At 54.1% G+C, this 13,285-nt stretch overlaps 1 protein-coding gene across 1 annotated transcript; it reads left to right on the forward strand.

The window, feature by feature from the left end:
* Positions 1 to 4,406: 4,406 nt before the first annotated feature.
* Positions 4,407 to 11,593, forward strand: Sh2d6 (SH2 domain containing 6). The gene is made up of 13 exons (XM_051203260.1): positions 4,407 to 4,501; positions 4,596 to 4,725; positions 5,287 to 5,399; positions 6,074 to 6,137; positions 7,131 to 7,157; positions 7,541 to 7,585; positions 7,907 to 7,985; positions 8,616 to 8,646; positions 8,773 to 8,797; positions 9,202 to 9,260; positions 9,516 to 9,599; positions 9,759 to 9,917; positions 11,394 to 11,593. The coding sequence occupies exons 3-13, from the start codon at positions 5,328 to 5,330 to the stop codon at positions 11,508 to 11,510; spliced, it is 762 nt and encodes a 253-aa protein (XP_051059217.1). The 5' UTR covers positions 4,407 to 4,501; positions 4,596 to 4,725; positions 5,287 to 5,327; the 3' UTR covers positions 11,511 to 11,593.
* The last annotated feature ends 1,692 nt before the right edge of the window (positions 11,594 to 13,285 follow it).

Raw genomic sequence — 13,285 nt, forward strand, 5'->3', positions numbered from 1 at the left:
GAGCCATCTGATGAGGGTTCTGGAAACCAAACTCAGGTCCTCTAGAAGATCAGTATCCACTCTTACCTGATGGGCTGCCTCTCCGGCCTGACATTTAGTGTGTGTGTGTGTGTGTGTGTGTGTGTGTGTATGCGCGCACTCCGCACACACGCCAGAGCGCCAGCATGTACGCTCCTGTGTGAGTATGGGCCACCTCAGAGACAAGAAAGAAGCACCAAATCCCCTGGAACTGAAGTTCCAGGCAGATGACAGCCACCATGTGGATTCCGGGAACCAAGCCTGGGTCCTCTGAAAAAGCAGCCATGGCTCTTAACCACTGAGACATCCCTCCAGTCTCTGCTTTAAAACTTTAATTAGTTGCATAATTATGTGTGTGTGAGCGCGTGCCAGCCACACCATGTAGCCCGTGTGTGGCCAATTTTCAGGAATTGGTTCTTCCCTTCCATGATCTCATTACAGATGGTTGTGAGCCACCATGTGGTTGCTGGGAACTGAACTCAAGACCTCTGGAGGAGCAGCTGGTGCTTTTAACCTCTGAGCCATCTTGGTAGCCGGTGTTGTTGCACATTTCTTTAGAGCCCACTTCTGGCTTAAGGCCCAGCATGGGGTGGGTATCTTGCTGACAGGATACAAGCACCTGTCTGTACAGCAGGCTCGGAAGGTATCTGACTTCTGTGAATGGAAGGAGAAATTATTAGTGCGGTTGCCCCCTACACACACACACACACACACAGGTAACTGGCATGCCCAATAGCCCGGCAGATTGGCTCCAGTACCTTTCAGTCTCCCAGGAGCCCAGGCACCAGAACCTCAGAGACGTTTGTTCCACGCCCTGCACTCCCTGAGACCTTGTACCACAGCCTGCTGACCTGTCTTCCTGCCTTCCATACGCTGTCTGCCCTCTGCTGACGCCAGGGACCTCGACTCACCGCAGGCACCTCCTCCATTTTTCTGCAACTTCTTCTACTATGGTGTCTTGAGTTCAGGTGAGCTAACACATGTCATTAGCTAGCTGAAAGCCTTGTCAATGAGGGATGTCTTTGGGGTTCTGTTGTTTGTTTTTGAGATATGATCCCACACTGTAGCACAGTCTGTTGTGAATTTACTATATAGGGCAGGCAGGTCGGGAATTCTCCATGATCTTCCTGCCTCAGCTGGGATTGCTCTGTTAATGTTCCCATCCATACAAAAGGACACAGAAGTTCAGAGAAGCTAGCCATCTCTTTGCTCTCCTCCAGGGGCTGGGTCTGTGTCACTCTGTCTCTGCAGGGGAGCCCTGTACTAGCGTTGAGCTAAGGGCTATAGGTGATTCCAAAATGATGTATGAGAAAGCTATGCTCAGATTTCTACTGAGCAACACTCCTCAGACTTGACTTCAGACGAGAGGGCTCCGTTGTAGATAGTGTGGACCCTCTGCTCTTGCCTGGGGCATCTGATTCTTGTAGTCTTGGAGAGGATCTGGAGACCTGAGATCTTCTTTTTAACAAGCTCTCTGGCGACAGGGCAAGTAGAGGAACTGGCTTTGTGTTTCCTGAGGGTCAACTGCCTACCCTGGCCTAAATTACAGACTGTTCACACTGGGGATCGGTAGCTGAGACCTCAGAAATCTGAGGGATCACTTTGTGCTCTGAAAGCACCATGAAATGGACGCTGAGGTGCTGCCAGACACTGGCATCCAACCTTCAGAATGTGAGCCGCTGCAGTCCCGCCTAGGAACTCATCCATCCAGAGGGGCTGTCGCGCCTGTACATTCAAAGCCACCATCTGACAAGGCTGCTGAAGCAGATCTCTTGTTCCCGGGTCCCCTCCCCGTCACCTCTGTGCAGCTGGTGTCCCAGTGGAGACAACACAGACTCTACCCTCCCTGTGACCCTTTCCTGCTCCCAGGCCTTGCAATTTGCCTATGCAAAGGCTTAAGCAGGAAAGGGTAGCTGACACAAGGGTGGCAGAGTGCTGTCACTGGGAAATTCTCAGTTGAGGTTGGGGCGGGGTGGTATCTAGAATGTTCCAATTAGTCTGACTTGTAGACCTGATCCCATAGTTAGTGATTCCAGACCTTGCTCTCCTTTTATATAAGCTAGAGGCTCCCTTGACCCTTGGTCCAAATATGGGAGATGTTGAGCCAGGGGGTGCCTGGTTTCAGGTGGGTTTGATCCTGTGTCTTCTCTATTCCCACCACCTGGGCTCCCCATTGAGTTATCCTAGTGACTTTCCAAGGCTTTAAAATTTTTTTTGTTGTTTTTTTGTTTGTTTATTGAGACAGGGTCTTAAGTAGCCCAAGCTGGGCTTGAATGTGATATTCAGCTGAGATGGCCTGGAATTCTAATTTTCTTGTTGGGATTACAGGTGTGCACCACCACCACATTCAGTTTTCATAGGGTGCTGGGGATCAAACAAAGGGCTCTGTGCGTGCTAGGCAAGTGCTATCAACGGAGCTATCAACAGAGCTATGGCCCAGCCCAGGAAACAGCACAGCTTCTCTGAGCCTCCACATTATGGACTCCTATGTTGAACCTCTAGTCCTACTTGCAGTAAGTGGACATGCAGCCTTTAGGGAGGCAATTAAGATTGGGGGCCATGAGAGTAAGGCTCTGATCCTGTAGTCTTGTGTCTTTGTAAGAAGGGATTATCCCAGCTCAGCCTCCTGCTGTGCCCACAGGCACAAGGCCACATGGAGACACACAGAGACAGTGGAGTCCAAGCCAGAAATGGAGTCTACACCAAGAACCAACCCCAATCTTGGCCTTCTATCCTCTTGAGCTTGGAGGAAATGAAATCTCTGTTGTTTAAGCCTCTGGGTGTGGTATTGTGAGCGGTGACTAATAGACTCAGCATCTTCATTTGAAATGAACATAAAACTAGTGCTTGGCATCGTGAAGCTATTTTGAGAGTCCAGTGAGGAAATGGCACACGCAAGGCTTGTCTATTTTCTGTAGCCTCCTCACCACCTGGAACAGTGTGTAGTAGATGTTTGACAAATAGATTTTTGTTGTTTGATTGGTTGGTTGTTTTTATTTTTCAGAGACAGGGTTTCTCTGTGTAGATCTGGCTGTCCTGGAACTCGCTCGGTAGACCAGGATGACCTCAAACTCACAGAGATCCATCTGCCTCTGCCTCCCGAGTGCTGGGATTAAAGGTGTGCACCACCACAGCCAGCTTGACTAATAAACACCTCCTTTGAAGAATAAAGATTTCCTCTAACCTTTAACGTCTCTGACTGGTGGTAACCACCCACCAGCAGGTGAATAAGTGACTGCTAGGGGTCTGTGCATTCATGTTACCCATACAGGTCCCAGTTACATGATACTGTCAGAGAGACAAACCTGGTCCATCTTAGGTCTTTCTTCTACCTCAGCAGAAGAGCTGGGGACCACAGCTATGGAGGGGTGCTGGGAGTGTCCTAGATAAAGCCTATTTGGGGTGGGGACCACAGATAGAGGTGGACACCTTCCCAATACTTAGAATATGCAAATAACAGAAACAATAGACCCTTGTCCCCCAGGACATTTGTGGCAGTTCCTAGGCTCTGGAGAGGTAAAAGGGCTCAGCTCATCTACCTTGCTATGGTGAGACTTGGTCCCAGGGGAGCCTCAGGCACCTGTACCTGTTCAGGAGATGCAGGAGGGCTCTGGGCAGGGAGAGTCCCAGCTGTGCTGACCACTCCCCCTCTACTCCCCTTCTACCTCCTTCCAGGACAGGTTCAGCGGCAGCAAGGCCCGGTGAGTGCTCCCCCCTTCCTCCCACTGACCCCCCTGTCTTCACTCCCCCCTCCTGTTCTGCAAGAGGCATCTATTCCTGCCCCATGTGATCCACCATCCCATCCGTCGCTCATCCGTGGCCTCCGCTCTGTTGGCTAGGAGCCACCCCATCCAGCTGTGCGCCCCTGGCTCTGCCCCCTCCCTCCAGCCTTTCTGTTACTCTGATCTCAGCTTCTGCTGAGACCACACAGCTTCTGCAGGGGGCATTCACAGTTATAGTGAGCAGTCTAGAGTGCCGTGTCACCCCGACACAACCAACGGCCCCCTGGGCGGAGCTGAGCAGAATCTGCTTACAGGTTGGGGCCACCATTGCCATCAGCCAGATGTGTAGGTAAGTGACCCAGTGGACACAGGGCCCCGGCTGAGCAGGGTCCCCCACAGTTGGGCTTCCCTGAGTGATTCTAGATAACCTCTCCCACCAGTTGTCCAGCAAGGGTTAATGATCAGGCCTGACTGTCTTACCTGGGTCAAGAACCACTGGTAGCTGTGTTTCAACACACCTGTCTGTCTCATTGCCTCTGCCGCTAGATGTGTGCGTTTTTATGGCTTCCTTTGGTTGCAGGGTTGTAGCCCATAGTTAAGGGCAGGTGGTTTATTATTTACCAGAGAGGGGGTAAAGCCTTGTGCTAGATAGAGTGGGTAGGATGAAGCAAAACCAGTCTATCTACCCAGACACCCCAGTTTGGAGAGAAAATGTACCGAGCCCATCTTTCCTGCCTGGCCCAGAGACTTGGAGACACAGGGTAAGCCCAGGATGGGGGCTGGGGTAGAGAGAGGTAGCGTCTGCTATGGGGCCTGACATGTTCCATCCTCCATCTTCCCTGTGCTACCTACCAGCACCCTTTCTTGAAGGCTCAGGAGGAGGTAGAAGAAGAGGATAAATACGAGCGCCCCCCCTGCGAAGTTCCGCCCCTCAGTCTGGCCCATGCACAGTCGCTTGGCGCTAAAGAGGACTCCTTGTATCTGGGTGAGGGCTGAGCAGGGAAAGGCTGGGAGGTTGGGTCAGGGCAGGGGGCCCAACAACGGAGGAGTCCAGGGAGGCGCTCTGCTCTCCTTCACCCTGAGCTGGGGTGGGGAAGGGGCTGACACTGAGGCCTCTCAGCTGGGCAAAAAAAGGGATGAAGGAAAGGAGGGAGAGAAAAAACCGAAAAGGAGGAGAATGGAAGGAGGCAGGAGTGGTGAGGTAACTAAGGCAACATCCACAAAGCCGGAAGGAAGCCCGACCCAGCCCCTAGGGCCTTGCATCCCCCCCTAAAATCTCTCCACGTCTTCCCAGCCAGGGTGGGAGTGCCCTGAGAGGCCGAGGCACCTCTCACACTCCCCACCTCCCGCGCTCAGCCGGGTGGGGGCAGGGAAGCTGACTGCCTCAGTTGCCATGGAGACGGGGCTGTCAGGAAGCCAATAAGTAGAGGGGACAGGAGGAGGGAGGGAGAGATGGGGGCTAGGTGGGGAGCGGTGAAAGCTGGGATCAGACTAGGGAGGAACTCCCTCCCTCTTCTCAGTTCACAAAGCACAGAGTCTTTTTCAGATCGTCCTGGGCCCCTGGGTCCATCCAAGGCATCCCCACCCATGTCTCAGCCTACCATGGCCAGAGGACTCCCCACAAATCCTACCCGCTCTGCCTCAGGCTACCATTTCCCGGTGAGTGACTCTTACAGACATCTCATATGCAAGTCCCTCACCCCAACACACATCTGTGTTCTAGAAGCCCTGAAACCTCTGGTGCCAGGTGCTTCCGAAATCAGAGCCAAACAATCAACAGTAGCTCCTCCCGCTTGCCTAGACGGTCCTTGCAATTCTTCGATATCCACCCACTGCTTGACGAGGCATACCCTCCTTTCTTCCATCCCTCCCTGCCGGGGTTGGGGGTTAGGTTCAGCTTGCCCTCACCTAGGCTCTGGGCCACATGACCCCTCTCTGGCTAAAGGGGTCGGCTGTCATTTGTAACTAACTCCCTTTCCCGCTGAGACGGGGTTATCGGTTTTGAAAACTATCACTTTGCTTCTGTGTCTTATAGAATAAATATAAGCAAATAAATGGAAAAATTCACAGTAAAGGGCCCCAGTGAAGGCTGAGAGAAGGGTTGTCCTTCTTCTGCACATCTCTTGTTGCAATGCTTTATATTTGTTTGTTTGGAGAGGGGGCAGTTGAGAGAGGGCCTCAGGGAGCTCAGGCTGGCCTTGAACTCCTGCTCCTACACATCAGGTGGTCAGGATAACAGTCAGTGTTGGTTTTAAGAGGCACACAGCCCTACCCATCACACCCCAGCCACCTTACTCTTGTCTCCTCCCTGGCTAACCCCATCTTGCCCACAGCGGAAGACAGCAATGAACCTGCAGTCTGCAGCCCCAAAGCAGGAACCTGGTTTTGGAAGGCGAGGTAAAGCGGAGTGGTCCCTCCTTTCCCCGGCTCCGCAATGGTGGGGCGCGTCCTCTCCACAGGCTAGAGTTTTGGGCTTGCTGTCCATCTCCTAACCACCCATCATTTTTGCTTTCCAAGCCCACAAGGCAGTCAGTACCAGTATCATTAACACCTGTGAGACAGTGAGGAGGCAGGCCCAGAGATCTGAACTGCTGTACCCTGGACAGTTCAAAAGCAGAGGCCCTGACCTCCAGGCCCTGTCTTCAGCAGCTTGATCTCTGGATCTTGTGAGAGGCACCCTAGCATGAAGAGGTCAAATCTAAGACCCTCCCTATGGAAACCTCTGAATGGTAATCGTCATCACTGGGGACCTCTGGAGCGACCGCTCTGCTCTGGCCCTGTTTGTGCCATGATTGCCTCCACTGTCCAGAGGCTTGCCCTGTGACCCCAGTGCACAAGCACCTCAGCATGGACTGCTCCAACCATCCCTGTCTAAAACAGGTTGCAGTGCAGGAGAGTTTGCATTCTCCTGCCCCAGGTCAAACAGCTCATCTGAGGCACAGTCCGTCTTTTTTCGTTTGTTGTGTTTTGTTTTGGTTTGGTTTTTTTTTTTAGAGACAGGGTTTCTCTGTGTAGCTTTGGAGCCTGTCCTGGAACTCGCTCTGTAGACCAGGCTGGCCTGGAACTTACAGAGATCCACCTGCCTCTGCCTCTCGAGTGCGGGGTCAAAGGAGTGTGGCACCCTCCATCTTATTCTTCTTAGCTGCTGGGAACCTTCATGACCTTGAGGGTGGCTATATTGGTTTGGGTTTTGTCTTGTGTTCCTACCATAAAGTTATCTGAAGCTGAGCCTAGCAAATTCAGTGAGAGGTCAAGTCTGGTGACATGTCAGGGTTGCAAAGCAAGCAAATGAAATGTGTTCTCCTGGGTGTCAGAAGCTGGCGCTGAGGAGCTCTGTGACTAAGGGTGACTGGGCCCCTCATGATTGCTGGTTCTCCCTTTTCCTTACAGGGCGAGGTGCAGCTAGAGCGGTGAGCGGCCTCCTTCTTTATCCTATAGTCAGGGATTTTTTCTAGAAGGACGATAGGAGTGGAAATGACACCTGGGTAGCCTGGAGGTGGCGTGGAGGGGACATCTGGTGCAGAGTCTGTCCCTCCCCCACAGGTGTAAGCCAGTGGTCCTGGGGATGTCACCCAGAGCCTCTCCTCCACTCCCCTAAAAGTGGACACCTCTAAAAGAGAAGTCACTGAGGAGAGGCCCCTCCTGTGTAGATGAGGAAGATGCCTTGGACCACCCCCCAAATCAGTGGCTTCTTTCATGTCCCCCTCCTCACTTAACTGAGGCATAGACTTCTCATTCCCAAAAGGGACTACAAGGCTAGTCAAGCCCATGGTCCCAACCTTAGGTAACAGACCTTGAAGAGAAACATGATGAAGACATCTACCTGGAGTGCGAGCCAGACCCACGTGAGCAAGCACCTGCCCCTCCCATCCCTGTTACCCATGAGCACACTCTCCTGGCTCCATTCTGTCGCTTCCAAACCCCATCTGGCTATCCTCTTTCTGCCTTTAGTCCAGGTGGACACATACTGTCCCTGTCAAAGAGGTGACACTCAGAGCAAGGGCTGGGGGGAACTTCTCAGGTGATGTAGCCAGGGCCCCAAGGCCTGTGGCTGGAAGGGCTTCAGGAGAGCCCAGGCCCAGGGAACAGTAATAGATCCCTAGATTGTTCTCAGCCTAGACTTCCTGCCCAGCCCCTAGCCAAACCCTGCCTGTCCTCTGTTTTAGTTCCAGTCTTGACTAGGACTCCAAGCTCCAAAGCCCTGATACCCCCGGTCCCTCTGCCAAGAACATCTGGATTGCCCAGGTAAATGACAGCGCTGTGTTCACTCAAAAGGAAGCCCCAGAGGCCAGACCTGGTAGCAAACACTTTCTTCAATCGCAGCATTTGGGCGGCAGAGGCAGGCAGATATCTGTGAGTTCAAGGCCATTGTGGTTTACATAGAGAGTTCTGGGTCAGCTGATGCTGCGTAGTGAGACCCTGCTCAAAAAGGAGGTTTTTGTTTTTTAAGATTTATGTTTTCATTATGTATACAGTGTCTCGTCTGCATGTATGATATGCAGGCCAGAAGAGGGCACCAGATCTCATTACAGATGGTTATAGACCACCGTGTGATTGCTCAGAATTGAACTCAGGACCTCTAGAAGAGCAACCAGTGCTCTTGGCCTCTAAGCCATCTCTCCAACCCCTCAAAAAAAATTAAAAAGAAAAAGAAAAAAGACAGCTGGCAATGGTGGCACACGCCTTTAATCCCAGCCCTCGGGAGGCAGAGACAGTTGGATTTCTGTGAGTTCGAGGCCAGCCTGGTCTACAGAGAGAGTTCCAGGACAGGCTCCAAAGCTACAGAGAAACTCTGTCTCAAAAAACAAAAAACAAATTAAAAAACAAAACAAAGAAACCTCCTCTGAGCTCTGCTTCCCAATTTATTCCTTGCAGACCCATGGTTGTTCACCAGGAGACTTGGAATGTAAGAAGCTAGTGGTCAAGGAGGAAGTGAGCCCGGAGGGGTGGGAGGGAGGCCAGGGTGGGACTTCAGGCTGTGGGTAGCAGCCTGGAAGGCCAGCTGTCTCTGACCAGACCTCCTGTGTCCCAGGGAGCAGTGGATGCCTCATTGAAAGGTGAGTATGTACATCTTCAGCCTGAATGGGACTGCTCTGCTAGGATCCCACTCACCCCCCACACCCCAGCCCTGCAGACAACAGGCCACACCCTAGGTATTCAGGCCCCACCCCACTTCATCAAGGGGGTCCTTGCAGCTCTGACTTCTGCCAAGATCAGGCCTGAGATGACCCTCTTGGGCATTCATTCCCCAGGCACTGCACTAAGTCGGGAAGCTGCCAGCGTGTGTCCCAAGATCAGTTCTCATTTGGAAATCCTGCAAGGACGGCCTGGTGGGTCCTCCAGGGGTGCTGGGCCTGGGAATAAAGAGAGCACTGGAAGCCCTGAGAGGCTTTAGACGTGGAGCCTGCCCACGAAGCCTTCTTATCCAGCTCCTCCCAGCTCTCTTTCTTGCTTCTTCCAGCAGGAAGGAGGCTATCAGCTCCCTGTGTAGTCCCTGCCCTGAGCACCTTTGCTGCTGAGGTGAGCAGAAGCTGGGGACGGACTGTGGGTGAGGCCCGAGGCAAGCGGAGTCCTTGCTCAGCAGCCCTCCTGGCCTGGGGCCGGCACCACAAGGGACACATCCTGAACACGGTGTGCAGCCGCTCGGTTTTGCTTGCAGGGCTCAGTGTGGGACTGGCAGAGGCAAACACAAATAATTGTACACCAGGGTTCTCTGCTCTCCAGCCCCAACAGAGTGCTTGAACACATCTCTGAGTGGCTCTGTGTATTGTACAGGAGGGAAGCCTTCTGGGTCAGCCTTGGTACTCAGGGAACTGCGACCGTCAAGCCGTCGAGAGAGCCCTGCTTCACTTCCAAAAGGTGGGCATTTGTGGGCTCCCGGCCTTCTCTGAAATTCTTTCTATTCACTGCTGTGGCTGGTTAAGCTGGCAGCAGAAGGAGGCTCAGGGAGGCCCATGGTTGGTCAGCTGGGCTTAGGTGCTTAGACGATGAAGCTCATGACTGGGAGCTCCTCCGCAGGATGGAGCCTACACTGTGCGTCTCAGCTCGGGGCCTCACAGCTCGCAGCCCTTCACTCTGGCAGTGTTGCTCAGAGGCCGTGTCTTCAACATTCCCATCCGGCAACTGGACGGCGGCCACCACTACGCCCTGGGCCGAGAGGGCAGGAATCATGAGGAGGTGGGTGCTGGAGGAGGTCATGGGCCAAATCAGCAAGGTGGGCCACAGTGCAGCACCCTGGGCCTGGCCAAGAGCGAGCATGAGTATGTCTGGGGTATGTCTGGGGAAAACACTCTTGGCTTCTGGCCGTCACCCTGGGTTAGTAGAAAGGGCAGAGGGCAGGGGCCTCTGAGAGAGCTCTGCCTCGCAATGTAAGGATCTGAGTTTGGCCCCCAGGACCCATGTGGTAAATAGAGTGTGATGGCTTGGGTTTATAATCTTGGTGCTGGGGAGGTAGAGAAAGGTGTATTCAGACCTTGGGCCCATTGGCCATCCAGCCTCCATAATGAACTCTCTGAGCCAGTGAGAGGCCTTGCCTAAAAATACAAGGCAGGGGCTGGAAGGGTGGCTCAGTGGTTAGGTGCACTTAATGGTTTGGACTGTAGTTGCTCTCCCCTCCCAGTACCCACATGGCAGCTTACAATTGTCTATAACCCCAGTTCTGAGAGATTCACTGCTGCCCTCTTCTGGCCTCTGCAGGCAGTGCATGCTTGGGATGCACATAGACCCATGCAGGTAAAACACTCATACCCATAAAAAATAAATTAGGCCTGGCAGTGGTGGCACACACTTTTAATCCCAGCACTTGGTAAGCAGAGGCAGGTGGATCTCCATGAGTCTGAGGCCAGCCTGATCTATAAGGAGCCACACAGAGAAACTCTATCTCGAAAAAACAAACAAACAAAAACTAAAAAACACAATAACAACAAAAAACCAAAACCAAATCAAGGTAGCTGGGCATGGTGGCACACACCTTTAATCCTAGCACTGGGAGGTAGAAGTAGATGGATTTCTTTCGTTCCAGGCCAGCTAGAGCTACACAGTGAGGCCCTGTTTAAAAACAAAATAAAGCTAGGTGGCGGCGACATACACTTTTAATCCCAGCACCCGGGATTAGGTGGTTTCTCTTTGAGTTTGAGGCAGCCTGGTCTAAAACAGCAAGTATGTCAGAAGGAAAGGCCTGAACATCTTCCCAGACATCTATCTGGCCCTGTGAAAAGACAGCCTCCCTGCTCTGGGGGAAATGCTTCCTCCTGCCATGGTTCAGTCTTCATAGGGTGAAGGTGAGGGTCATGAGGCCTCCCGGGAGGGGGCAAACATCTCCAAGGAATTTCTCCCCAGCAATTCAGACCATCTCAGTCACCCAGCACACTGCTTCCTCTGAGAAAGACCAGGGCAGAGACCTAGACCTAAGGCAATGTCCACCCAGCTCTGGAAGCCACGGACTGGCCAACATCATAGCATGCCCTACAGTTGCCGGCTTGAAACCAGGCAGCCAAATAAACGGCTTTGCAGTTTCACGGCACAGCTGGGAGAAACATCTAGAAAAATGTCAGGCAGCCCCCTGCCAGGCCCCACAGTCGCTTTAGGAAGTTGTTGCAGAGCACAGCTCAGGAGACCCATGGACAACGCCCCGCCCGGCCTCCCTCACTGCAGCTCTTCCCCTCTGTGGCCGCCATGGTTCAGCACTACAGGAAGCACCCACTGCCCCTCGTGGACAGGCACAGTGGCAGCCGGGGATTCACCTGCCTGCTCTTCCCCATCACGCCCTGAAGAATCAGTGACACACGGTCCGCCTTTGGCACACAGTGTGCCACTTCTGCTTCCCCTCCCGCTTTGGGCAGCTTCGTTTCCCTGCCAGCCCTCCACTGCTAAGGGCCCGCGGGTTCGAGATGAAGGGCCGCCTGGGGGGGGGGGCTGCCTCCTTAGACAAGGGACTGACTTTCCTTGGGGGGTTAGCACACTCTGGTTTACCAGCATACAGTATACTTTCAGTAAACATCTATTGACTGGATTCTTTTGAATAGCTTTCTTTCTCCATGACTCTAACAGTAGGGAGTGATGCATAGAGTGCCTGTGTCCTCGGGGGACAGAGGCAGCAGATACCCTGGAGCTGGAGTTAGGGGGAAGGGGTGTGAGCCACCAGATGTAGGTGCTGGCAAGAGCAGTTTTCTCTGTGAACCCCTGAGCTATCTATCTCTCCAGGCCCGTGGATGAATTCTGGAACGTTCTGAGAATGAGGTCTTCCCCAGAAGGCCTCCCATTTCCCAAGAGGAATGGAGTGATGTTGCTGTGTGGGCCTACTGGATGGGCTAGGCTGTCTAGGCAAGGGACCGGGTTTGGGCTTCTGTCCTTCAAAGAGGAGGAGGGCCAGGCCAATAAACCGCCCTTTGTCCATGCTAGCTGGGGTTTGCGTGGCACCTAGTTACTGGAGTTTCTGGAGACAAGAGAAGGCTGATGATAAGCACTGGGAGCCGGGGTGGGGGTGGGATGAAAGGGGGTGGGGGGTAGGATGGGAGACGGCGACCCCAGGAGACAGCGCCCGGATGAAAAACCAGAGCAGGCTGAAGCAGCAGCTGGGAGCCTGGGGCAGCGGGCGCTACAGGCTCTGCAGCCGGGGCTGAGCTGCTTGGCGGCCGGACATGGGCCCTGCAGGGACCAGGGGCTCAGGGGCTCAGGGTAGGGCAGGCAGACAGCACCCCACAGGCTGGCCCAGAGCGGGGGCGTCTCCGGGCCCTGGCGTGGAGCCTGGAACACCCCGTGCCGGGAGCGCCACGTGACCATGACTCTGCAGAAGTCTGGAGCTGAGCTGCAGGGAGACAAAGGGCAGCTTAGCGGCCGCCCGGCGCGGGGAGGGGGGCTCGGCACGGAGGGCGCGGCTCCCACGGGTGCCCACGCCGCACCCCAACACTTGTGCACGGCCTCCCCGGGGCACCTGGCTGGGGTCTGGCGGTGCAGGGGGGCTCGCGGAAGCCAGGGCCTTGAGAACTGCAAATTCGAGGCGGGGGTGGGGCGCGCCACGTGGGCTGCAGAGCCCTCCCGATCCCCTTCGTTCGTCATCATCACCCTCTGGCACATCACCCTCCCTGAGCTGTCGTACCCGGGGAGGTAATTGTCGCTGCACCACCATCGTAAGAAGTGCCTCATAGGCGGCGCACTGACTCCCTTCTCCCAAACCAGCTCAGAATTCGGGTCAATTAACTGCTACTGACAGCGTCCCCGCAGGGAAGCAGCTTCCAGCCTGGCAGCCTGGTCAAGGGCACGCCAGTCCTAACGCTGGGTGGGGGCAGGCAGGACCTTTCCTGACTCTTCCGTCTCAGTGTCTCTTTACCTCCCTTCTTTTGCCTTTCCCTCCCCTCTCTAATACAACGTGTCACTTAAGCTTTGTCTGCTTGGCGTGTTTGTCCCTCGGCCTCGGTCACCCTCGCCTGCCATGGAGTCCACATAAGGTTCCCTTCAAACTTCACCATAACACCCCCCCCCCCCCAAGCTGGGGCTTTGAGCTGGCCGAGGACGCTGGAGTGTAGGAATTCTCCGCAGCCTGCCGG

Source organism: Phodopus roborovskii, unplaced genomic scaffold (assembly GCF_943737965.1).
Source record: "Phodopus roborovskii unplaced genomic scaffold, PHOROB, whole genome shotgun sequence".
Lineage (NCBI taxonomy): Eukaryota > Metazoa > Chordata > Mammalia > Rodentia > Cricetidae > Phodopus > Phodopus roborovskii.

What these genes read in the sequence shown, in the direction of transcription:
- Sh2d6 (XM_051203260.1), top strand. Translation starts at nt 5,328, where the DNA reads ATGTCTCAGCCTACCATGGCCAGAGGACTCCCCACAAATCCTACCCGC. An exon ending in TTCACCAGGAGACTTGGAAT is followed by an intron (nt 8,647 to 8,772) that starts GTAAGAAGCTAG and finishes CCTGTGTCCCAG; the next exon opens with GGAGCAGTGGATGCCTCATT. An exon ending in TGAGCACCTTTGCTGCTGAG is followed by an intron (nt 9,261 to 9,515) that starts GTGAGCAGAAGC and finishes TGTATTGTACAG; the next exon opens with GAGGGAAGCCTTCTGGGTCA.